This window comes from Petromyzon marinus, chromosome 55, assembly GCF_048934315.1.
Source record: "Petromyzon marinus isolate PM22_M1 ecotype Great Lakes invasive population chromosome 55, UKy_Petmar_22M1.pri1.0, whole genome shotgun sequence".
NCBI lineage: Eukaryota > Metazoa > Chordata > Hyperoartia > Petromyzontiformes > Petromyzontidae > Petromyzon > Petromyzon marinus.
In genome coordinates, this window is record NC_133721.1 from 12,647,881 (window position 1) to 12,673,030 (window position 25,150).

Genomic DNA, 25,150 nt, shown 5'->3' on the forward strand with positions numbered 1-25,150 from the left:
ACACCGAGTCACACAGCGTCACGTGGCGTCACGCAGCGTCACACCGAGTCACACCAAGGCATGCAGCGTCACACCGCGTCAAGCAGCGTCACACCGAGTCAAGCAGCGTCACACCGAGTCACACAGCGTCGCACCACATCACGTGGTGTTGCGCAGCGTCACACCGAGTCACGCAGTGTCACGCAGTGTCACACCGCGTCACACCGCGTCACACTGAGTCACGCAGTTTCACACCGCATCACACAGCATCACACCGTGTCACACAGCATCACACCGTGTCACACAGCGTCACACCGAGTCATGCAGTGTCACATCGAGGCGTGCAGCCTCACACCGCGTCACGCAGCGTCACACCGCGTCACGCAGCGTCGCACCGAGTCGCACTGCGTCGCACCACATCACAGCATCACACCAATTAATTCCGCGACTCGGTGACACCCAGGCTGGGGGTGCCACCGAGCGTCCCACGTTGGCCACGACGTCCCGTCCCGCACGTTCCCCCACCCCCCCGTGCCGGGAGCTTCTTTTTCAGAACGCTTCACGAAACGTCGGACGACAACGTGCCGAACGGCGACGCGCGGGACAATCCGAGAAGCTCACCGGAGGGAGGCCCCGCAGGTCGAGGCGGCCAACGCAGACCGTGGTCGTGAACGCGTGTCCACTCCGCCCCTCCCCTCCCGGTCAGGTGACCCGGGCCTTCTCCTTCTCAAAGACGCCCAAGCAAGCGGCGCAGCGGGCCCGTGCGGGCAGCCCCCCACAGCCCGGTGACGGGGGCCGCTCCCCGGGGGGCTTGGAAGGACACAAGGATTGGTCGATGGGTCGCCGGCACACCAGCTCACTCACTCTTGCGGTGACTCACTCACTCGCGTTCACGGTGACTCACTCGCGTTCACGGTGACTCACTCACTCACTCATGGTGACTCACTCACTCATGGTGACTCACTCACTCATGGTGACTCACTCTCATGGTGACTCACTCACTCATGGTGACTCACTCACTCTCATGGTGACTCACTCACTCATGGTGACTCACTCACTCATGGTGACTCACTCACTCTCATGGTGACTCACTCACTCACGCAGTGACTCACTCACTCACTCTCATGGTGACTCACTCACGTGGTGACTCACTCACTCACTCTTATGGTGACTCACTCACTCTCGTGGTGGCTCACTCACTCTTGTGGTGACTCACACACTCACGCTCGTGATGACTCACTCACTCTCTCACGCGGTGACTCACTCACTCTCATGGTGACTCACTCACTCTCATGGTGACTCACTCACTCACACTCGTGGTGACTCACTCACTCACTCACGGGGTCACTCACTCACTCACTCTCTTGGTCACTCACTCTCATGGTGACTCACTCACTCACGGGGTGACTCACTCACTCACGCAGTGACTCACTCACTCACACTCGTGGTCACTCACTCTCATGGTGACTCACTCAGTCACTCACGTGGTGACTCACTCATTCACTCACGGGGTGACTCACTCACACTCGTGGTGACTCAATCACTCACACTCGTGGTGACTCAATCACTCACTCACGTGGTGACTCACTCACTCACACTCGTGGTGACTCAATCACTCACTCACGTGGTGACTCACTCACTCTCATGGTGACTCACTCACACTCGTGGTGACTCACTCACTCACTCTCATGGTGACTCACTCACTCTCATGGTGACTCACTCACTCACACTCGTGGTGACTCACTCACGTTCACGGTGACTCACTCACGCTCGTGATGACTCACTCTCGTGGTAACTCACTCACTCTCGCTCGTGATGACTCACTCACTGTCGTGGTGACTCACACACTCACGCTCGTGATGACTCACTCACGCTCTTGGTGACTCACTCACTCTTATGGTGACTCACTCACTCACGTGGTGACTCACTCACGCTCGTGGTGACTCACACTCGTGGTGACTCACACTCGTGGTGACTCACTCACTCACTCTCGTGGTGACTCACTCACTCTCGTGGTGACTCACCCTGATGGTGACTCACTCACACTCGTGGTGACTCACTTACCCTCATGGTGACTCATGCTCACTCCGCCTCCCTCCTCACTATCACCACCACCATCACCCACCCCTTACGCTTCACCACCCCTCCTCACCGCCGATTCTCACCATTACCCATCACCGCCACCACCACCCATCACCGCTGCCACCAACACAACACCACAACCCACTCCTCCTCCTCACCACCACCGGCTCCTCGGCGCCACCCCACCTCGTCGCCGCAACCGCACGCCTGCAACAGCTGGAAAGGCGCTGGTGGTGGTCGCAAAGAACGACCGGGCCGCCCACCTGCTTAGCTCCCGAGGCCTGACGAGATTGGGGCGCGTTCAGGGTGAATCGGTTCGATTGCCGCTCAAAGCCAACGCCGACGACAAATATCGGAACCAGTCCTGGACCCCTCCCCTAGGTCGACTGGGCCTTGAACCGGGTACGTCGGTGGCGGCGTGTTAACGTCAACGCTGGGGAGACAAAGGCGGCCGGGCGTGGTCTCGGCCACACCACCTGCTCGTGTGCCATGCCAGCCTTAATAGGTGCTCGCCAACAGCGCTTGCCCCAACGGGGGCACCTCTGGGTCCCTCTGTGGGAGCGAGTCGTAACAATTTGTTGTTCACTTCACAACCGCGCTACGAACGCCGTTGGCTCTACGGAAAAAAAAAAATTCACCCCCTGCCGGGATCGACGCGAATGAGCGATGATCGAACATCTCGGCGAAGGTGCGGCGGCGACGGCGGCGGCCCGTTTTTAGATTTACCGGGCGGCTCGCGCGTGCGAGGTGTGCGTGCCGTTTGAGGGTGGTTTCCGACACCGCGAAACGCTAACCTCTCGCTCCATCCATCCCCGGCCGCGAGCCGGCGCGTGACACACGTGCAGCGGGGAAGCAGGGGGCGGCGGTTGTGGGGGCGGCTGGGGAGCGAGGCGAGAGGCGTGGATGGACGGCTAGGGCGGACGGCGTGGCCGGCGGGGGGGGGGGGGGGTTGACGCCGCCGCCGCCGCGAGACCGCGAGGGCGGTGAAGACAATCTTGTAGTTGATTTGCGGTCGGATTGGATTCCATTAGGGAGGGGGATCTGATGTGAGCCCTGGCTGGGCTCACGTCTGGCAGTCGCGCTTCGGATCACGGAGGACTTGCAGGTCGGCGGAGGGGGGATTTTCTGAGACCGCGGGACCAGAAAATGAGTTTGGACTGGGCTTGTGTAAGTGTCATTCCGAGTTTGTCCCGTTTTACGGGAGCGTGCGATAGGGAAGAAAAAAATCTGTAAGAAATTCCAGGAGTTGGCTCTTCGGGTGGGCCGGAGGGGCAACGTCGCTTGCGGGTCTGTGCGGGCTGGCCGGGCCGTCTCCATACGGCTGGAGAGTCGGCGAGCGACGGTTTTGAGGTTTCGGTTGAACGCGTTGACTGGCAAGAGCCACGGTGAGGAGGACTCTCGCCGGTCGCGGTCGGGGGTGTGGGCTGTGACCGGTGCAGTCAGGACCAGCCGTCACGAGATTCGGTTCCAGATGAAGGAGATCAGTGCTGCCCCTGCCCGCCCTACTGTGTGGACCAAACGTCAATTGAAAGCTCCTCGGTGGTAGCTCGTTGTGGTGATATTTAGTAGCCCTGTGGTGATATTTGGTAGCTCTGTGGTGATATTTGGTAGCCTTGTGGTGATATTTGGTAGCTCTGTGGTGATATTTGGTAGCCCTGTGGTGATATTTGGTCGCTCTGTGGTGATATTTGGTAGCCCTGTGGTGATATTTGGTAACCCTGTGGTGATATTTGGTAGCCCTGTGGTGATATTTGGTAGCCCTGTGGTGATATTTGGTAGCTCTGTGGTGATATTTGGTAGCCCTGTGGTGATATTTGGTAGCCCTGTGGTGATATTTGAAACTCTGTGGTGATATTTGGTAGCCATGTGGTGATATTTGGTCGCTCTGTGGTGATATTTGGTAGCCCTGTGGTGATATTTGGTAACCCTGTGGTGATATTTGGTAGCCCTGTGGTGATATTTGGTAGCCCTGTGGTGATATTTGGTAGCTCTGTGGTGATATTTGGTAGCCCTGTGGTGATATTTGGTAGCCCTGTGGTGATATTTGAAACTCTGTGGTGATATTTGGTAGCCATGTGGTGATATTTGGTAGCCCTGTGGTGATATTTGGTAGTTCTGTGGTGATATTTGGTAGCCCTGTGGTGATATTTGGTAATCCTGTGGTGATATTTAGTAGCCCTGTGGTGATATTTGGTAGCTCTGTGCTGATATTTGAAGCTCTGTGGTGATATTTGGTAACTCTGTGGTGATATTTGGTAGCCCTGTGGTGATATTTGGTAGCCCTGTGGTGATATTTGGTAGCCTTGTGGTGATATTTGGTAGCCCTGTGGTGATATTTCGTAGCCCTGTGGTGATATTTGGTAGCCTTGTGGTGATATTTGGTAGCACTGTCGTGATATTTGGTAGCTCTGTGGTGATATTTGGTAACTATGTGGTGATATTTGGTAGCTCTGTGGTAATATTTGGTCACTCTGTGGTGATATTTGGTAACCGTTTTGTGATATTTTGTAGCCCTGTGGTGATATTTTGTAGCTCTGTGCTGATATTTGAAGCTCTGTGGTGATATTTGGTAGCTCTGTGGTGATATTTGGTAGCCCTGTGGTGATATTTGGTAGCACTGGTGATATTTGGTAGCTCTGGTGATATTTGGTAACTCTGTGGTGATATTTGGTAGCCCTGTGGTGATATTTGGTCGCTCTGTGGTGATATTTGGTAACTCTGTGGTGATATTTGGTAGCTCTGTGGTGATATTTGGTAGCCGTGTGGCGATATTTGGTAACCCTGTGGTGATATTTGGTAGCCCTGTGGTGATATTTGGTAGCCCTGTGGTGATATTTTGTAGCTCTGTGGTGATATTTGGTCGCTCTGTGGTGATATTTGGTAGCCCTGTGGTGATATTTGGTAGCCCTGTGGTGATATTTGGTAGCCCTGTGGTGATATTTGGTAGCTCTGTGGTTATATTTGGTCGCTCTGTGGTGATATTTGGTAGCCCTGTGGTGATATTTGGTAGCCCTGTGGTGATATTTGGTAACCCTGTGGTGATATTTGGTAGCCCTGTGGTGATATTTGGTAGCTCTGTGGTGATATTTGGTAGCCCTGTGGTGATATTTGGTAGCTCTGTGGTGATATTTGGTAGCCCTTTGGTGATTTTTGGTAACTCTGTGGGGATATTTGGTCGCTCCGTGGTGATATTTGGTAGCCTTGTGGTGATATTTGGTAGCTCTGTGGTGATATTTGGTAACTCTGTGGTGACATTTGAAGCTCTGGTAATATTTGGTAGCCCTGCGGTGATATTTCGTAGCTCTGGGGTGATATTTGGTAACTCTGTGGTGATATTTGGTAGCCCTGTGGTGATATTTGGTAACTCTGTGGTGATATTTGAAGCTCTGTGGTGATGTCTGGTCACTCTGTGGTGATATTTGGTAACCCTGTGGTGATATTTGGTAGCCCTGTGGTGATATTTGGTAGCTCTGTGCTGATATTTGAAGCTCTGTGGTGATATTTGGTAGCTCTGTGGTGATATTTGAAGCTCTGTGGGGATATTTGGTAGCCCTGTGGTGATATTTGGTAGCCCTGTGGTGATATTTGGTAGCCCTGTGGTGATATTTGGTAGCCTTGTGGTGATATTTGGTAGCCCTGTGGTGATATTTGGAAGCCCTGTGGTGATATTTGGTAGCACTGTCGTGATATTTGGTAGCTCTGTGGTAATATTTGGTCGCTCTGTGGTGATATTTGGTAACCCTGTGGGGATATTTGGTAGCCCTGTGGTGATATTTGGTAGCTCTGTGCTGATATTTGAAGCTCTGTGGTGATATTTGGTAACTGTGGTGATATTTGGTAGCCCTGTGGTGATATTTGGTAGCCCTGTGGTGATATTTGGTAGCCCTGTGGTGATATTTGGTAGCCCTGTGGTGATATTTCGTAGCCCTGTGGTGATTGGTAGCCCTGTGGTGATATTTGGTAGCCCTGTGGTGATATTTGGTAGCTCTGTGGTTATATTTGGTCGCTCTGTGGTGATATTTGGTAGCCCTGTGGTGATATTTGGTAGCCCTGTGGTGATATTTGGTAACCCTGTGGTGATATTTGGTAGCCCTGTGGTGATATTTGGTAGCTCTGTGGTGATATTTGGTAGCCCTGTGGTGATATTTGGTAGCTCTGTGGTGATATTTGGTAGCCCTTTGGTGATTTTTGGTAACTCTGTGGTGATATTTGGTCGCTCCGTGGTGATATTTGGTAGCCTTGTGGTGATATTTGGTAGCTCTGTGGTGATATTTGGTAACTCTGTGGTGACATTTGAAGCTCTGGTAATATTTGGTAGCCCTGCGGTGATATTTCGTAGCTCTGGGGTGATATTTGGTAACTCTGTGGTGATATTTGGTAGCCCTGTGGTGATATTTGGTAACTCTGTGGTGATATTTGAAGCTCTGTGGTGATGTCTGGTCACTCTGTGGTGATATTTGGTAACCCTGTGGTGATATTTGGTAGCCCTGTGGTGATATTTGGTAGCTCTGTGCTGATATTTGAAGCTCTGTGGTGATATTTGGTAGCTCTGTGGTGATATTTGAAGCTCTGTGGGGATATTTGGTAGCCCTGTGGTGATATTTGGTAGCCCTGTGGTGATATTTGGTAGCCCTGTGGTGATATTTGGTAGCCTTGTGGTGATATTTGGTAGCCCTGTGGTGATATTTGGAAGCCCTGTGGTGATATTTGGTAGCACTGTCGTGATATTTGGTAGCTCTGTGGTAATATTTGGTCGCTCTGTGGTGATATTTGGTAACCCTGTGGGGATATTTGGTAGCCCTGTGGTGATATTTGGTAGCTCTGTGCTGATATTTGAAGCTCTGTGGTGATATTTGGTAACTCTGTGGTGATATTTGGTAGCCCTGTGGTGATATTTGGTAGCCCTGTGGTGATATTTGGTAGCCCTGTGGTGATATTTGGTAGCCCTGTGGTGATATTTCGTAGCCCTGTGGTGATATTTGGTAGCCCTGTGGTGATATTTGGTAGCCCTGTGGTGATATTTGGTAGCACTGTCGTGATATTTGGTAGCTCTGTGGTGATATTTGGTAACTATGTGGTGATATTTGGTAGCTCTGTTGTAATATTTGGTCGCTCTGTGGTGATATTTGGTAACCGTGTGGTGATATTTGGTAGCCCTGTGGTGATATTTGGTAGCTCTGTGCTGATATTTGAAGCTCTGTGGTGATATTTGGTAACCCTTTGATATTTGAAGCTCTGTGGTGATATTTGGTAACTCTGTGGTGATATTTGGTAGCTCTGTGGTGATATTTGGTCGCTCTGTGGTGATATTTGGTAGCTCTGTGGTGATATTTGGTAGCTCTGGTGATATTTGGTAACTCTGTGGTGAAATTTGAAGCTCTGTGGTGATATTTGGTAACCCTGTGGTGATATTTGTTAGCTCTCTGGTGTTATTTGGTAGCTCTGTGGTGATATTTGGTAGCCCTGTGGTGATATTTGGTAGCTCTGTGGTGACATTTGGTAACTCTGTGGTGATATTTGAAGCGCTGGTGATATTTGGTAGCCCTGCGGTGATATTTCGTAGCTCTGGGGTGATATTTGGTAGCCCTGTGGTGATATTTGGTAACTCTGTGGTGATATTTGAAGCTCTGTGGTGATGCCTGGTCACTCTGTGGTGATATTTGGTAACCCTGTGGTGATATTTGGTAGCTCTGTGGTGATATTTGGTAGCTCTGTGGTGATATTTGGTAACTCTGTGGTGATATTTGGTAGCTCTGGTGATATTTGGTAGCTCTGTGGTGATATTTGGTAGCCCTGTGGTGATATTTGGTAGCACTGTGGTGATATTTGGTAGCTCTGTGGTGATATTTGGTCACTATTTGGTGATATTTGATAGCTCTAGTGATATTTGGTAGCTCTGTGGTGATATTTGGTAGCACTGTGGTGATATTTGGTAGCTCTGTGGTGATATTTGGTAACTCTGTGGTGATATTTGGTCGCTCTGTGGTGATATTTGGTAACCCTGTGGTGATATTTGGTAGCCCTGTGGTGATGTTTGGTAGCTCTGTGGTGATATTTGGTAGCTCTGTGGTGATATTTGGTAGCTCTGTGCTGATATTTGAAGCTCTGTGGTGATATTTGGTAGCTCTGTGGTGATATTTGGTAGCCCTGTGGTGATATTTGGTAGCCCTGTGGTGATATTTGGTAGTCCTGTGGTGATATTTGGTAGCCCTGTGGTGATATTTAGTAGCCTTGTGGTGATATTTGGTAGCCCTGTGGTGATATTTGGTAGCCCTCTGGTGATATTTGTTAGCACTGTCGTGATATTTGGTAGCTCTGTGGTGATATTTGGTAACTATGTGGTGATATTTGGTAGCTCTGTGGTAATATTTGGTCGCTCTGTGGTGATATTTGGTAACCCTGTGGTGATATTTGGTAGCTCTGTGCTGATATTTGAAGCTCTGTGGTGATATTTGGTAACTCTGTGGTGATATTTGGTAGCCCTGTGGTGATATTTGGTAGCCCTGTGGTGATATTTGGTAGTCCTGTGGTGATATTTGGTAGCCCTGTGGTGATATTTAGTAGCCTTGTGGTGATATTTGGTAGCCCTGTGGTGATATTTGGTAGCCCTGTGGTGATATTTGGTAGCACTGTCGTGATATTTGGTAGCTCTGTGGTGATATTTGGTAACTATGTGGTGATATTTGGTAGCTCTGTGGTAATATTTGGTCGCTCTGTGGTGATATTTGGTAACCCTGTGGTGATATTTGGTAGCCCTGTGGTGATATTTGGTAGCTCTGTGCTGATATTTGAAGCTCTGTGGTGATATTTGGTAACCCTTTGATATTTGGTCGCTCTGTGGTGATATTTGGTAGCTCTGTGGTGATATTTGGTCGCTCTGTGGTGATATTTGGTAACCCTGTGGTGATATTTGGTAGCCCTGTGGTGATATTTGGTAGCCCTGTGGTGATATTTGGTAGCTCTGTGGTGATATTTGGTAACCCTGTGGTGATATTTGGTAGCTCTCTGGTGATATTTGGTAGCTCTGGTGATATTTGGTAGCCCTGTGGTGATTTTTGGTAGCCCTGTGGTGATATTTGGTAGTCCTGTGGTGATATTTGGTAGCCCTGTGGTGATATTTGGTAGCCCTGTGGTGATATTTGGTAGCCTTGTGGTGATATTTGGTAGCCCTGTGGTGATATTTGGTAGCCCTGTGGTGATATTTGGTAGCACTGTCATGATATTTGGTAGCTCTGTGGTGATATTTGGTAACTCTGTGGTGATATTTGGTAGCTCTGGTAATATTTGGTCGCTCTGTGGTGATATTTGGTAACCCTGTGGTGATATTTGGTAGCCCTGTGGTGATATTTGGTAGCTCTGTGCTGATATTTGAAGCTCTGTGGTGATATTTGGTAACCCTTTGATATTTGAAGCTCTGTGGTGATATTTGGTAACTCTGTGGTGATATTTGGTAGCTCTGTGGTGATATTTGGTAACTCTGTGGTGATATTTGGTAGCTCTGTGGTGATATTTGGTCACTCTGTGGTGATATTTGGTAGCTCTGTGGTGATATTTGGTAGCTCTGTGGTGATATTTGGTAGCTCTGTGTTGATATTGTGTAGCCCTGTGGTGATATTTGGTAACTCTGTGGTGATATTTGAAGCTCTATGGCGATATTTGGTAGCCCTGTGGTGATTTTTGTAGCCCTCTGGTGATATTTGGTAGTCCTGTGGTGATATTTGGTAGCCCTGTGGTGATATTTGGTAGCTCTGTGGTGATATTTGAAGCTCTGTGGTGATATTTGGTAGCCCTGTGGTGATATTTGGTAGCTCTGGTGATATTTGGTAGCCCTGTGGTGATATTTGGTAGCACTGTGGTGATATTTGGTAGCTCTGGTGATATTTGGTCGCTCTGTGGTGATATTTGGTAACTCTGTGGTGATATTTGGTAGCCCTGTGGTGATATTTGGTAGCCCTTTGGTGATATTTGGTAGCCCTGTGGTGATATTTGGTAGCCCTGTGGTGATATTTGGTAGCTCTCTGGTGATGTTTGGCAGCCCTGTGGTGATATTTGGTAGCTCTCTGGTAATATTTGGTAACTCTCTGGTGATATTTGGTAGCCCTGTGGTGATATTTGGTAACCCTGTGGTGATATTTGGTAACTCTGTGGTGATATTTGGTAGCTCTGGTCTGCTCCGTGAGAGAACGGAAGCTTCGTCTCTCGCGAATGCGAGAGACAACGTCGTTGGGAAACTAAGCCCTGGGGAGGACCCAAGCCGATGGGCCACACTCGCTCCTCTGGCTGCCTGGCTGGGCTTTGCCACGCGTACCATCGCGCCGCCGCTGCCCGCCGATTGGTGGTCACGGCATGACGCAGGACGACCGACTGCGTGCGTGCGCTCAGCCCGTGCGGCAACGTTGCCGCGCGTGTGCCGGGCGCCGTAAATCCGGCGCGGCGACGCAGCGCGACCGTTGCGGATTACAATCTTAATCATAGGCGAGGCCGGGATTGAGTGGCGGTGGCAGCGGCGGCGGTGGTGATGAATGGGGGGGTAGGGGATTGCTCCTGTCCCCCCGCCTCCGCCCCCCGCCTCCCCCCCCTCCACGCTCTCCCGCTAACGACGTGCCCAGATTAGATCTGTAATGAGGCGGGATCCGTCGCGTGTGCATGGGTATAGATTTTAATTCCAGATGGGTGCTCGCCCCCTCCTCCCCCCCCGCCGTAGGAGTGGGGGTGGGGGGCATGAGGCTTGGGCTTCCCGCGGCGAGCGACCGGCGCCAGGTTGGCCTCGCACGTGGCAGCCCGTATTCGTCTTGCTTGTAATGAGGTGTAATGATTCCGCATCAGTCATCTACGCGACGCCCGGCGAGCGGCTCTGCGGAGAGAGGGAGCCGCCGCTGCGTACGGCGCGAGCGAGCGAGCGATTATCGCGACGCCGCTAGACATTGCCGAAGCGCAAGGAGAGTGGCGATTATCGTGTCCCAACGCCCCCCCCTCCTCCACCCCCACCCCCAGCAGCGATTTGTTGAATCGGGGTCGTGATCCGAGTCCTTTTATTTAGAATAGTTTTTGTTCCGTTGCACCCCCAATGTGACGATCGTTAAGCGAGCGGCGCTCCGCCATGGAACCCGGCTCACCCCCAGGTTCACTTCCTGGCCACGTCCGGGAACTCGGATGAGCGGCCGGTCCTCTCTGTGAACCGGTCCTGCCGGGCGTACACCAGCGACCCCCTCCAGCCCGCCACCGGCCAGCGTCTTGTCGAATAGCCCCGGACATTGGTCCACCGGCGGATTGATGAAGGTCTGGAAATTACGAACGAGCTTCGGCACGTAATGTGCGTGCAGATTAACTAATTAATAATTGCCCGAGTGCACGATTTGATTGGCTCGTGGGCGAGCGCACGAATGTTAATTGATGCGTTGTTACGCGCGCGTGCACGCGCAGAGCGTTGCCGCGGAGGATGTTAAACACGCCGGCCTCCTCGTTATCATTCACGGCGGTGGCCCACAGCGACCAATTTGAAGTCTTCCCCCCCCCCCCCCCCCGCTAAACGGGCGCGGCCCCTCCTTCATCGACTGCCGCTGGGGCCTCGAAAGCGGAGGAGGAGAGCGAGAGAGACGCTGGCCGGCTCGCTGGCCGGCTCGCTGGCCGGCTCGCTGGCCGGCTCGCTGGCCGGCTCGCTGGCCGGCTCGCTGGCCGGCTCGCTGGCCGGCTCGCTGGCCGGCTCGCTGGCCGGCTCGCTGGCCGGCTCGCTGGCCGGCTCGCTGGCCGGCTCGCTGGCCGGCTCGCTGGCCGGCTCGCTGGCCGGCTCGCTGGCCGGCTCGCTGGCCGGCTCGCTGGCCGGCTCGCTGGCCGGCTCGCTGGCCGGCTCGCTGGCCGGCTCGCTGGCCGGCTCGCTGGCCGGCTCGCTGGCCGGCTCGCTGGCCGGCTCGCTGGCCGGCTCGCTGGCCGGCTCGCTGGCCGGCTCGCTGGCCGGCGTGGAAGCGGTGACGTGAGGGATGCCGAGAGCCGAGTGTCAGGAGGCCGAATCGACTGAGAGCTCGAAGTGGCAGCAGCAGCATTGACAAGCTAAGGCCAGCCTCCTCTGCACGAGCAGTAATAGCCACAGGGGTAGCGGTAGTAGCAGTAGCAGAAGCAGCAGGGGCAGCAATGTAGCAGTGGCAGCAGGTGAAGTGGTTACCTGTGCAGTGCCTGGGGTTAGCGAGTCACCCGAGGAAGGGGTTGCCAGGTGGGAGCGGTGGCTTGTGCCGTGGGGGTGGGCCTGGCGAGTCCGCCTTAATGGCGAAGCTGCGTATCTCTCGACGCGTGTATTGCTCCGTTGGTGACGGTGTGCAGACGGCACTGCCGGTGGTTCATGCCTCCGCGCAGCCGAGTGTGGGGTCAGTGGGCGGAGTCTTATCAGCGGCGAGCAACGCGGGGCCTCTGGGTTGTAAGCGGGAGAGAGCGGTGAGACGCGCGCGTGGAATCCCACCGAGAGAGTGGCCTGACAAAAGGGAGCGCGTGGACGACGGAGCACGTGGTGCGCGGGCCAGAGGCCTAACTTTGGCCGCTGGGTAACGTTACGTTGGCTCGGGCAGGACGCAACGTCGGCGGTCGAGGCCGGCGACAGAATGACGGCCGAGAGGGAGGGGAACGCGCCCGGGAGCACGGCCGCCGCGCAGACGGAGCGATGAAATCCGCTCGCGTGCAGGCGGTTGGCGGATCGCGAGAGGTGGCCACGGCTTGGGGGAGGCCTCGATCCGGCAGCAGTGGATAGATCATGGCCCGATGAGGTGCGGTGCGCGCGGCGGGAGGTGCGGGGTGCACGGTGGTGGCCGGGGGGGCGGGGGGGAGTCGGTAAGTGTGTGCCGGCGACTCGTGGTGCCCGATGGCGGCGTGACGACCGCCGTCCCTCCGCTCTCGTCCCCCGTGCTCGCGGCGCCAGCTGCCGCGCTCCAGCTCCGTGCTGAGCCTCTCCACCGCCGAGGCGACCCGGCCACTGGTGCAGCGCTCCAACTCTCTCAGCAGCCGGCGCGATGACGACGAAGAGGAGGAGGAGGAGGAGGACGACGACGACGAGGAGGAGGGGGAGGAGGAGGAGGGGGAGGACGGTGGCGCTGGTGGCGGGAGATCGGAGAGCCCTTCTCGCTGCCGCGCCGCCTCCCTGCGCCCGTTCTCTCCCCGCGCCCCGCCCTCTGCCGCCCGGCCGCCGCCGCCGCCGGCGCCGGCGCCCGGCGCTTCGGGGGAGCCGGGGGACGCGGGGGGGGACGCGGGGGGCCCGTCGCCGCGCCTGCCGTTCCGCGTCACCTACGTGTGACGGTGTGCGAACGCGTCAGATCACACCCCCCACCCCCGCGAGGCGCACGGCGAAAGAGCTTCTCAAAGTCCACAGAGTCTCCCGTTCCGCGGGGGGAGGGGGGGGGGCTCTCTGCAATGTCCTGTCGTTACCCTGCAGCCCCCGAGGTTTTTCCTCAGCCTGCGACGGAGCCATCGAAGCTCGTTCGTACGGGGTTGACACGTGGGGTGGGGGGAGACGAGAGATGATAGTTTAATGATTTGGGGGGGTGGAGTGGCGCTGCGGAGGGCTAAGTCTGTCGCGCCTCCAAACAAATCGCCCCGCTCTCGTCACGTGTGTCGGAAGCTCTAAGCAGGGTTAGGCCTGGACAGCGCTCGGATGGGCGACGACGTGGCATGAAAACGCCCCCGATTGGTGTGGTCGGCTACGTACGGTGCGAAAGAAGTTCAGTTCCGCACAGGCGCTGTAGTGCCGCTGCTGCGGCGTCACTCTATTCCTGGCAAGTCGCGCTTGGCAATAGCCTACGCTGCGCCGGCGTGGCGAAGTATGGTCAAACAACACCTAAGACCGACACGGCGTGGTGGGGAGAACCACCCCTCATCCAGCAGTGGATCACCGTAGCTCCCCCGTGTACCATGCGCTTTGGGGGGGGGCGGGGGAGGGGGCGGCAGAGTATTTTGTATCAAGCGTCTGGGCCAAAATGTCACACGGAAGGTTGGCGAAGGATGACCGAAGCCCTCTGTCGTGGGGATGATGGGGGGGGGGGGCGGTGCAGGGGGGGGGGGACAGAGGTGCTCGGGGCTAGAGGCCGGTGGCAGCGGTGCCGTGAGCACTGACGTCACAATGCGAGCTTTCCTCTTGGCACTCGACGCTTCTGTTTCGGCGTTAGTTTTCGCGTGCGGTGAGCCAAGGGCTCCCTGCACAGCCCACTTTGCTTAGCCAATCGACTGCTGGATAACGGTCTCCCACCACCACCACCACCCTCCCCCAAACTCCCACCCCAGGGTTATTTCGATCGTACGTCACCACGCCGGTCAGCAGTGTGTGGGCAGCCCGTCCTAAAGAATCTTAGCCCGGGCTCGAACCCGCTTAGCTTCCGAGATCCGACGAGGTCGGGGGACGCGTTGCGGGCAATTTGGTCACGGGCGCCGTTGCCTAGGTTACCTAGGTTACGCGTTACCTACGTGTGTCTTCACACGTGGGGAGACCTTGGTCCGGCAGCGGGTTTGGCAAAGTGGCCGCCGTAACCCTCCTCCTGCTGCGTACGTCGGAGTAGCAGGGCATTGCGGGGACACGCACAGGGGGCGGGAGCATCGCCGGCTCGGCCGTGGCTCTTCACGGGGGTCAGGCTCGATGCCGTTCGGCCGAGGCTCGGCTCAGGCTAGGCTCGACGGACATCCAGAGCGCGCGGCCGGGACCATTTGCTCGGAGCCGGCTCGAGTTGCTTAACGTGGATCGGAGCCGGCTCACCCGAGCCTCCGTAGACGCCCTAGACGGGCGATGAGCGCGGAGGGCTGGGATTTTGAGAAGCTGGCCTCTAGGGGCGTGAGCGTGTTGCACCCTGGTGGAGGTTGGGGTGTGTGCGCTTTTGACATTTCACGTGGCTTCAGTGTGCACCTAGCTTGGCACAAACGCTATGAAATCGCCGCCACTTAGGTGGCAAATGGCGGCTGCTTGGTGTGTGCGCGTGCTTTGGGTCGGAATGGGCTGGGCGCACACCCCCTTACCCTCTGTGTGCCACACTGGGCATCACGTGTGTGCGTGTTCACGTGTGTGTGCGTGCACGTCTTTGTGTGTTCATGTGTGCGCGTGCGTTCACGCGGTGGCACAGTGGTCAACGCCACTGTGCCACGAACCCAGCAACCCAAATGTACATTTCCGCTCACGGCCAACAACATTGGCAAATGTCTGAGCCTGTGCAGGCTACGGCGGTGGGGGAGGGGACCTTAACCTTTGTGTTCAGGTCCACTCGCGTCTGATCACAGCGCACGCCGCTCCCTCGCTTGCTATGGGTGTCGTGATTCACCCACCCACGATTCAATCCACTAATTGATTATTATTAATGTTATTCATGATGGTGGTTCAAGGTTAACCTGCATTTTTTTTTCTGTTCGAAGAGAAACGCAAAAGAGCGACGCGCCGCTCCGGAAAGTTTGCGGAGGCGGATTGAGGCAACACCTGGCAGCTCCGGTGTGAAATCACGTGTCGGCCACGCAAGGCAGTCTGGGTATTTAAAAAATGGCAGCGAAACGGTGGCACTGTCGGGGATGGGGGGGGGGGGGGCAGCAGATGTTGTGCGACGAAGCCTCCGGGGGGAAAAGGGAAAAAAGTGAAAGCGGCTGAGATTTACGGGAGGGTAGAGCCGTGCGGTTTGGCGATGCGCATCTTCTGGCACGCGGAGGCGAGTTCGAGTGCCACAAACCGTTTAGGGATGGGGCGAGAGTCGGTGGGAAGCGAGGAGGAGAATGTTGCAGCTACGCAAATGACCTTAAGGATGATTCTACGCTGCTGGCGTTACGGAGTTGACGCCAACAACCGCCGGGTGAGGCAAAACGCGTTGCAAATGGCCAAAAAAAATTGTAAGTCTGAAAATAAAAGTGCAGCTTAACCTCGAAACCTCCTTCGCACGAATAAGGGGCGCGTTGATTCTCACGCAAGCGGTTCCACGTCCCTCGAGGGAATGCACGCGAGCCGAGTTCGGCTCCCCGGCCACGGCCGACACCGGTGGTGGGCGAACGTGCGAAAGCAGTGTTTGGTCTCCCGTAAATCGACTTGTGTGAAATGAGTCCGCTGCTGTGACGTGTTGCCTACATCGGCGGCCCCGGGTAAGACGGGGGGCGGGGGGGGGGGGGCGGCGACACTACCCACCGCCTCGTGTGCCACCCCGGCCTTCGTAGGCGCTCGCTTTGCGGCGCTTGGTGCAAGCGGTCCGAATAATTTGTGCGGGGGATATTTATCGCGTGCGTGCGTGCCTGCGTGCGTGCAGGCCATGCGCTCGCCATCCCTGGTGAGCCTGCCGGCGCTAATGGAGAAGCCCAGGCACCACACCATCAGCCAGTCGACCGCCCGTCTGCTGTGAACACCGCCACCATCATCATCACCCTCACCTCGTCAGCCGGCAGGGGGGAGAAGGCTGTTTCCTCGTCACTGCAGACCTCGCCGCCGCCGTCACCGTGGACCCACCGCCCCCGTGCCGCCCGCAAGCGACGCCGCCGCCCGGCGCCCCGCCACGGACACTGGCACAGCGGCCGCCCTCCAGAATCCGGGGGTGCCCTGCGCCACGGCCCTTACCCCCCCCCCACCGCTGGCACAGATTCACGAGGGTCTGTCTCAGCGGATAGCGGGGATGGCAGGCAGGGGGGAGGGTGCTCGCACACTAAGAGCCACTGACTTTTGGGAAGGGGGGGGGCCCACTCCCCAACGTCTTCCTCCACACTTCCTTCACGGGGATTGGGAGGCCCCCCCCCCAACACGAGTAGCATCCAACCGTCAACAACGCTTGGACCACCGCCCCCTCGCGCTCTCCCCAGCACCCCCCACGTCACCCCCAGTGTGCAGATCGGGCCGTCGCTTGGTCCCGCAATACCTGGCCCCCGCCCCTCCCCCCACCCACTCCCTGGACCTCGGGCGGTTCTCGTTGACTCTGCGACCTCCATTGATCCGCATCGATCCCCGTTCCGGTCCGCGGCCGCCGCGGCCGCAGTGGAACCTGGGGACTGGCCGCTGTCGGCTCCTGGCTCCCGCTCGCGGGCACCGAACGCGCCGCACGGCTCTGCGCGGCCCCGTGCCTCTGGGTCGCGACCCCGGGACGGCCTCTTGATCCACAATTTCGTCGGTTGTTGCGCGCCGCTGACGGGGCCGCGTCGCGAGCGACGAGCGTTCGTCTCGGCACGTCGCGGGTGGTTTTTATTTTCTTCAGCGGCGGGGACTGGTGCGACCGTGGATTCGGGGCGGTCTCTTCTGGGAGGGGGGGGGGGGTGGGGGGAGGTGCTGCCCACACCATTCCTGGGGCCTCCAGCTGAGATGGCCCTGCCCTACCCTGCCCATCCTGTCTCTGCCCTGCCAGGCCCTCATCCCACGCCTTGCCCTCTCCTCTGTCGCGATTTCTCCCTGCCCGCTTCTTGCATTCTCTCCTGTGCCTTTGTCGCCCTCCTCTGCCCTGCCCTTTCCTGTTTGGGAGCTGATGGCCTTGGGTACCTGGTCGGGAAAACCCTTCGCACTTCCCCCCCCCCCACCACCACCACCACCAGCTCCCGACGCTCGCAGTTCCCCGATGTTCTTCGACGGCCACCGACATGGGAGTGAATCGAGCGTGTCTGCGGTGGCACCTTCGTGTGAGCACATTCCGTACGCTGAACTTCTTTCGCGCCGCACGCAGACCTCCACCTCCACCGCGGCACGCTTGCCGTCTGATAAGCTGAGCGCGGGGTGGCCTGCGCCTTAAGTAAACTGGCTCTGATGAGCACAAGGGAGACGCGGCGGGTACGCCTCACGTCTCACGTTCGATGCCCCCTTCCGTGACGGGGCTGGCCGCCGTGTGCAATGCTTTCTGGGTGAGTTCTGAACGGTTATACAGGTGGGGGGGGGGGGGGGGGCCCGCTAATTTTCTAGATGCGGGGGGTGGTCAGCTCCTACCCTCCCCCCTCTTATTTTCTCACAACCCCCCCCCCCCCACACAACCTTTGCCATTACCCCGAAAGGGGCCACGGGCTCTTTGGTTTGTCTGAGAGTTCTCCAGGGACTCTCCCACCCAGTGAGTGCTGAGGGCCACGATGGCACACACAGCCCCGGTCAACAACTCGATGTTTATATTAATATTTGCGTAGCGCACGTAGACGAATAATCATTGTTATTATTATTGTTGCGTACGTTGGGAATTGAATTTAACCCTGCATCAATAAACTTTGTTGTACGACCCTGTACACCACACGCCTGACCCCCCACGCCTGTTTCGTCTCCCAGCGCAGGACGAGACCAAAGGTATCAATTGACGCTGGCTGGGCAATTGATGTTTGTTGTTGTTGGGGGGGGGGGGAGATTTATTTATTTAAACGCATTTGCTGAGCCACAGACCCCCGATTGGTCCAAAGCGTCGAGCGGTCAGCGACAAACAGCACCGTTTCTCGGTTGCACTCGATTCGAGTTGTGACGCGTTTCTCCTGAATTGAGCCACGGCTGCTGTTGTTGTTTTGTTTGGAGTTCGGGCGAAAAGAGACGACGGTGGTGGTGGCAGGGGGAATCCAAAGTGGAGCAGTGAGGCCAACTGAACAGGTTCAGGGCCTCCCCTAGGTCGACTCGACCTTAAATAAGTACCTGGCGTGCCGTGTACACATCGGCACAGGTGGTGATGGCTACCCACCCTTGTGGATATGGATCGCCATTAGGATTTAGGTTTTTTTTTACAAACAGGTTTTTTAGATCCAGGGTATAAAGCCAGAGTTTAGAGGCAGGGTTTAGAGTTAGGGTTTATAACCAAGGTTCCGATCCAGGGTTTTATTCCAAGGTTTAAACCATGGTTTAGATCTAAGGTTTAGAACTTGGGTTTTGATTCAGCGTTTACAACCAGGATTTAGAACCAGGGTTTGGAACTATGATTAAATCCAGGGTCGCGGTGGCGTTGTAACAGAGCCCCGATCCCGTCGCGGTGACATTTTCGGTTTTTCGCATCCGGAGCCACCGGACGGGACTGGACAGCTCCACGACAGGGACCGGGCGACGCTGGTGCATCTGCCTCGGTCACAGAAACGGGAGCCGTGGGCCTCGACGTGCGACGCAGAGAAGCAATCCACGTGTGGGGGGGGGGGGGGGTCGTGCAGCGCGCGCGCGTGCGTGCGGAAGATTCGCACGCACGCACGCGCGCGCACAGCTGTGCACCTGAAACAGGTGGATGCCCTACCTGACCTCAGGCAATCCGTCTCCCCACCTCCCTCCCCTCCGCCCTTCATTTCTCCCCCTCCCATCATCCCCCCCTCCCCCTGTGCTCGCCTCCAGCTCCCCATCTCCCTCCCCTCTCTCGCTTCGTCCCCCCTCCTTCCACATCTCCCTCCGCGCCGTCTTCTCATTTCCCTCCCCTCCGTCTCCTCCCCTGTCTTCTCAATCTACATTCCCTCTCACCCCTCCCTCTCCATCATCTCCTGTCATCCTCCATCTCCCTTCCATCCCCCCCCCCGTCTCCCATCTCTTATCCCCCTTCATTTGCCTTCCCTTCTCCATTCCCCGTCCCCATCCATCACCCTCCACTCCCTCCCCTCTCCTGCCTCCGATTTCCTCGTGCCTACATCCTTCCCCTCTCTCCTTCCATCTCTCTCCTTCATCCCTACATCCCCTCTCTCCTCCATACCCTCTCTCTTTCCTCTCAATCTCTCCCCACAATCATCCCCCCCCTCCATCCCTCCACCCCCCCTCCACCCCCCCATCCCACCCTCCACCCCCCCCCATCCCACCCTCCACCCCCCCCGCCCTCCCTCCACCCCCCCCTGCCCTCCCTCCACCCCCCCTGCCCTCCCTCCACCCTCCCCTGCCCTCCCTCCACCCCCCTGCCCTCCCTCCACCCCCCTGCCCTCCCTCCACCCCCCTGCCCTCCCTCCACCCCCCCTGCCCTCCCTCCACCCCCCTGCCCTCCCTCCACCCCCCCTGCCCTCCCTCCACCCCCCCTGCCCTCCCTCCACCCCCCCTGCCCTCCCTCCACCCTCCCCTGCCTTCCCTCCACCCTCCCCTGCCTTCCCTCCACCCCCCTGCCCTCCCTCCACCCCCACCCTCCCTCCACCCTCCCTCCCCTCCATCCCTACCCTCCCTCCACCCCCACCCTCCCTCCCCTGCATCCCTCCACCTACCCCTCCTGCCCTCCCTCCACCTACCCCTCCATCCCTCCACCTACCCCTCCATCCCTCCACCTACCCCTCCATCCCTCCACCTACCCCTCCATCCCTCCACCTACCCCTCCATCCCTCCACCTACCCCTCCATCCCTCCACCTACCCCTCCATCCCTCCACCTACCCCTCCATCCCTCCACCTACCCCTCCATCCACCCCTCCATCCCTCCACCTACCCCTCCATCCCTCCACCTACCCCTCCATCCCTCCACCTACCCCTCCATCCCTCCACCTACCCCTCCATCCCTCCACCTACCCCTCCATCCCTCCACCTACCCCTCCATCCCTCCACCTACCCCTCCATCCCTCCACCTACCCCTCCATCCCTCCACCTACCCCTCCCTCCTGCATCCCCCCCCCTCCCTCCCTCCTGCATCCCCCCCCCTCCCTCCCTCCCCCCCCTCCCTCCCTCCTGCATCCCCCCCACTCCCTCCCTCCTGCATCCCCCCCTCCCTCCCTCCCTCCTGCATCCCCCCCTCCCTCCCTCCCTCCTGCATCCCCCCCTCCCTCCCTCCTGCATCCCCTCCATCCTCCCTCCTGCATCCCCCTCCCTCCTGCATTCCCTCCATCCTCCCACCTCCCTCACCTCCCACCTCCCTCCATCTCCCCCCCTGTCTGCACCGCGCTCCCTCCCCTCGTCTCATCTGGCTGCGTCTCCTCCGTGCGCCGCATTCCTGCACAGATCGCGAGGCGTACGCAGGCGGCGATTGCTCCGCGTGATTCTCTCTTTCGCCGCCTTTCTCTCGCTCTCTCTCGCCGTGCATCTCTCTGTGAGTCTCTCTCTCTTATTCTCTCTCTCTCTCTCTCGCCGTGCATCTCTCTGTCATTCTCTCTCTCTCTCATTATCTCTCTCTCGCCGTGCATCTCTTTGTGAGTCTCTCTCGCCGTGCATCTCTCTGTCATTCTCTCTCGCCGTGCATCTCTCTGTGAGTCCCTCTCTCTCGCCGTGCATCTCTCTGTGATTCTCTCTCTCTCGCCGTGCATCTCTCTGTGAGTCTCTCTCGCTCTCTCTCGCCGTGCATCTCTCTGTCATTCTCTCTCTCGCTCTCTCTCGCCGTGCATCTCTCTGTGAGTCTCTCTCTCGCCGTGCATCTCTCTGTGAGTCTCTCTCTCGCCGTGCATCTCTGTGAGTCTTTCTTTCTCTCTCGCCGTGCATCTCTCTGCGATTCTCGCGCTCGCTGCGATTCCCTCTCGCTTCGCGATTCGCGTGGCGGGCGATGGACGCTCGCCGCGGACGCGCCGAGGCCGTGAATTGAGTTTCTGAAAATCCTCCTCGTCCGGGCTTCCTCCTCGTCCGGGCTTCCTCCTCATCCCTGCGCATCCTGCGGGCGGAAAATCCCCGCGCGCGTCGTGGTGGTGGTGCTGCTGCTGCTGGCGGCGTGAGGAGGAGGAGAGGGGGGGGGGGCTCTAACCCGGGGGGGATCTCAGGGGGGGGGGGGCGATTCTCCCCGCTCGGCTCTTCTTGCGCGCGAGGACTCCACCGCCAGCCACCGCCGCCGCCGCATCAACAGAACGGTGAGAGAGGTGGGGCGGAGGGGGTAGCAGATGGGGAGAGTTCAGGGGGTGTGTGGGGGGGGGGGCAAGACCCCCACCGCTTTACGTTGGGCTCTTGATCCCCCCGCTGGGGACCCACGCCCCCCTGATCCCCGGTCGCGTCCGTGGGAGCGGCTGGGGTTCGCGATGTTCTCTACCTGTGTGTGTGTAGCTGTGTGGTGTGTGAGTGTGTCTGTCTGTGTGTATCTGTGTGTCTGTCTGTGTGTATCTGTGGCTGTCTGTGTGTGTGGCTGTCTGTGTGGCTGTCTGTTTGCGTGGGTGTCTGTGTGTGTGGCTGTCTGTGTTCGTGGCTGTGTGTCTGTGTTCGTGGCTGTGTGTGTGTATCTGTGTGTGTGTGGCTGTGTGTGTCTGTGGTGGGGAGCGGTCGTGTAGCGGTCAGCGCCCGCTGCAATACGAACCCGGCGACCCGGGTTCGATTCACGGCCAACGCCGGTGACGATTATCTGAACCGGTTCCGGGCCTCCCCATGGTCGACTCGGCCTCAAATGAGTACCTGGTGCGACGTGTAAACATCGCCACTAGGGGAGACAAAGGCGGCCGGGCGTGGTGCTGGCCACCCACCCCCTCGTGTGCCGTGCCGGCCTTCACAGGTGCTGCTGCTACTCGCTCACAGCACTTGCCCCTACAGTGTGTTACAGGCTACCCGGGGACCTTTGTGTGTTGTGGGGGAGCGGTAACGAAGTGGTCAGCGCGCCTTGCGACCCGAGTCCGGTGTCTCGCGAACCGCTACCGACGCCGGTGACGATTATATTGTCCGATTCGGTACCTGGGCCTCCCCTAGGTCGACTCAGCTCGAATGAGTACCCGGTGCGACGTGTAGCAACTAGGGAGATAAAGGCGGCCGGGCGTGGTGCTGCCCTCCCTCCTAGGTGCCTTGTCGGCCTTCTTTCACAATACTTGCCCCGACAGTCTGATAAGGCTGTACGGGGGGGATCTTTGTGTGCTGGTGGTGATGGTGGTGGTGATGGGGGGGGGGGGTTCGTGTTTGGTTGTTTTTGTTGTTGGTCTGAGATTGGGGGGGGGGCAGTGGGGGGCACCATCACTCGGGACGTGGCTATGGGTCGCAGAGCGTGGGGGGGGGGGGGGCAGACCTTGACGTGGAGAGCTGAGGAGAGAGACGAGGTGAGGAGAGAGACGAGGTGAGCGGGGTGAGGAGAGAGACGAGGTGAGCGGGGTGAGGAGAGAGACGAGGTGAGCGGGGTGAGGAGAGAGACGAGGTGAGGAGAGAGACGAGGTGAGCGGGGTGAGGAGAGAGACGAGGTGAGCGGGGTGAGAGAGACGAGGTGAGCGGGGGTGAGGAGAGAGACGAGGTGAGGAGAGAGACGAGGTGAGCGGGGTGAGGAGAGAGACGAGGTGAGCGGGGTGAGGAGGGTGAGGAGAGATACGAGGTGAGGAGAGAGACGAAGAGAGAGACGAGGTGAGGAGAGAGACGAGGTGAGCGGGATGAGGAGAGACGAGGTGAGCGGGGTGAGGAGAGATACGAGGTGAGCGGGGTGAGGAGAAAGACGAGGTGAGCGGGGTGAGGAGAGATACGAGGTGAGCGGGGTGAGGAGGATGAGGAGAGAGACGAGGTGAGGAGAGAGACGAGGTGAGGAGAGAGACGAGGTGAGGAAAGAGACGAGGTGAGAGAGACGAAGAGAGAGACGAGGTGAGCGGGGTGAGGAGAGAGACGAGGTGAGCGGGGTGAGGAGAGATACGAGGTGAGCGGGGTGAGGAGGATGAGGAGAGAAACGAGGTGAAGAGAGAGACGAGGTGAGGAGAGAGACGAGGTGAGGAGAGAGACGAGGTGAGGAAAGAGACGAGGTGAGGAGAGAGACGAAGAGAGAGACGAGGTGAGGAGAGAGACGAGGTGTAAGGGGATATGTGTGACGAGGGGGACGCGGTATGAGGGGACGCGATGTTGGTGAGGTGTGGAATGGGGGTGAGGGGAGACGAGAGGGAGACGCGGTGAGCAACAAGAGGTTGACTTGGTGTGGATGGGCGGAGATGCGGTGAGGAGGGAGACATGGTGAGGTGGAGGGAGACATGGTGAGGAGGAGGGAGACATGGTGAGGTGGAGGGAGACATGGTGAGGAGGAGGGAGACATGGTGAGGTGGATGGAGACATGGTGAGGTGGAGGGAGACATGGTGAGGTGGAGGGAGACATGGTGAGGAGGAGGGAGACATGGTGAGGTGGAGGGAGACATGGTGAGGTGGAGGGAGACATGGTGAGGAGGGAGACATGGTGAGGAGAGGGAGACATGGTGAGGTGGAGGGAGACATGGTGAGGAGGAGGGAGACATGGTGAGGAGGAGGAGACATGGTGAGGTGGAGGGAGACATGGTGAGGTGGAGGGAGACATGGTGAGGTGGAGGGAGACATGGTGAGGAGGGAGACATGGTGAGGGAGGAGGGAGACATGGTGAGGTGGAGGGAGACATGGTGAGGAGGAGGGAGACATGGTGAGGTGGAGGGAGACATGGTGAGGTGGATGGAGGACATGGTGAGGTGGAGGGAGACATGGTGAGGTGGAGGGAGACATGGTGAGGTGGAGGGAGACATGGTGAGGTGGAGGGGAGACTTGGTGAGGGGAGACATGGTGAGGTGGAGGGTGACTTGGTGAGGTGGAGGGAGACATGGTGAGGTGGAGGGAGACATGGTGAGGTGGAGGGAGACATGGTGAGGTGGAGGGAGACATGGGTGAGGAGGGAGACATGGTGAGGAGGAGGAGACTTGGTGAGGAGGAGGAGACATGGTGAGGTGGAGGGAGACTTGGTGAGGAGGAGGGAGACATGGTGAGGTGGAGGGAGACATGGTGAGGTGGAGGGTGACTTGGTGGGTGGGAGGGAGACATGGTGAGGTGGAGGGAGACATGGTGAGGTGGAGGGTGACTTGGTGAGGTGGATGGAGACATGGTGAGGTGGAGGGAGACATGGTGAGGTGGAGGGAGACATGGTGAGGTGGAGGGAGACATGGTGAGGTGGAGGGAGACATGGTGAGGAGGAGACGGTGAGGTGGAGGGAGACATGGTGAGGTGGAGGGAGACATGGTGAGGAGGAGGGAGACGGTGAGGTGGAGGGAGACATGGTGAGGAGGAGGGAGACATGGTGAGGTGGAGGGAGACTTGGTGAGGTGGAGGGAGACTTGGTGAGGTGGAGGGAGACTGGTGAGGGGAGACCCGGTGAGGAGGGAGACATGGTGAGGTGGAGGGAGACATGGTGAGGTGGAGGGAGACATGGTGAGGTGGAGGGTGACTTGGTGAGGTGGAGGGTGACTTGGTGAGGTGGAGGGAGACTTGGTGAGGTGGAGTGAGGCTGGAGGGTGACTTGTGAGGTGGAGGGAGACATGGTGAGGTGGAGGGAGACTTCGTGAGGTGGAGGGAGACTTGGTGAGGTGGAGGAAGACTTGGTGAGGTGGAGGGAGACTTGG

At 57.8% G+C, this 25,150-nt stretch overlaps 2 protein-coding genes across 8 annotated transcripts in view; both read left to right on the forward strand.

The window, feature by feature from the left end:
- The window catches only part of ECT2 (epithelial cell transforming 2), an 85,961-nt gene extending 67,717 nt beyond the window's left edge, over positions 1–18,244 (forward strand). For 2 of the 3 annotated variants that reach the window (XM_076052367.1, XM_032975179.2), the window contains 3 exons: positions 686–850; positions 12,965–13,338; positions 16,302–16,390. In XM_076052367.1, the coding sequence (XP_075908482.1) occupies positions 686–850; positions 12,965–13,336 (537 nt within the window). In that variant the 3' untranslated portion in view covers positions 13,337–13,338; positions 16,302–16,390. Of the gene's footprint in view, positions 1–685; positions 851–12,964; positions 13,339–16,301 lie in introns of all 3 variants that reach the window. The other variant, XM_076052368.1, reaches the window with a different exon arrangement.
- Positions 18,245–20,812: 2,568 nt separating this feature from the next.
- LOC116954567 (neuroligin-3-like) overlaps positions 20,813–25,150 on the forward strand; it is a 33,663-nt gene continuing 29,325 nt past the window's right edge. For 3 of the 5 annotated variants that reach the window (XM_032975187.2, XM_032975181.2, XM_032975183.2), the window contains exon 1: positions 20,813–21,703. The gene's annotated coding sequence lies outside the window, so the exon portion shown is untranslated. The remainder of the gene's footprint in view (positions 21,704–25,150) is intronic. The other 2 variants (XM_032975186.2, XM_032975188.2) reach the window with 1 other exon arrangement.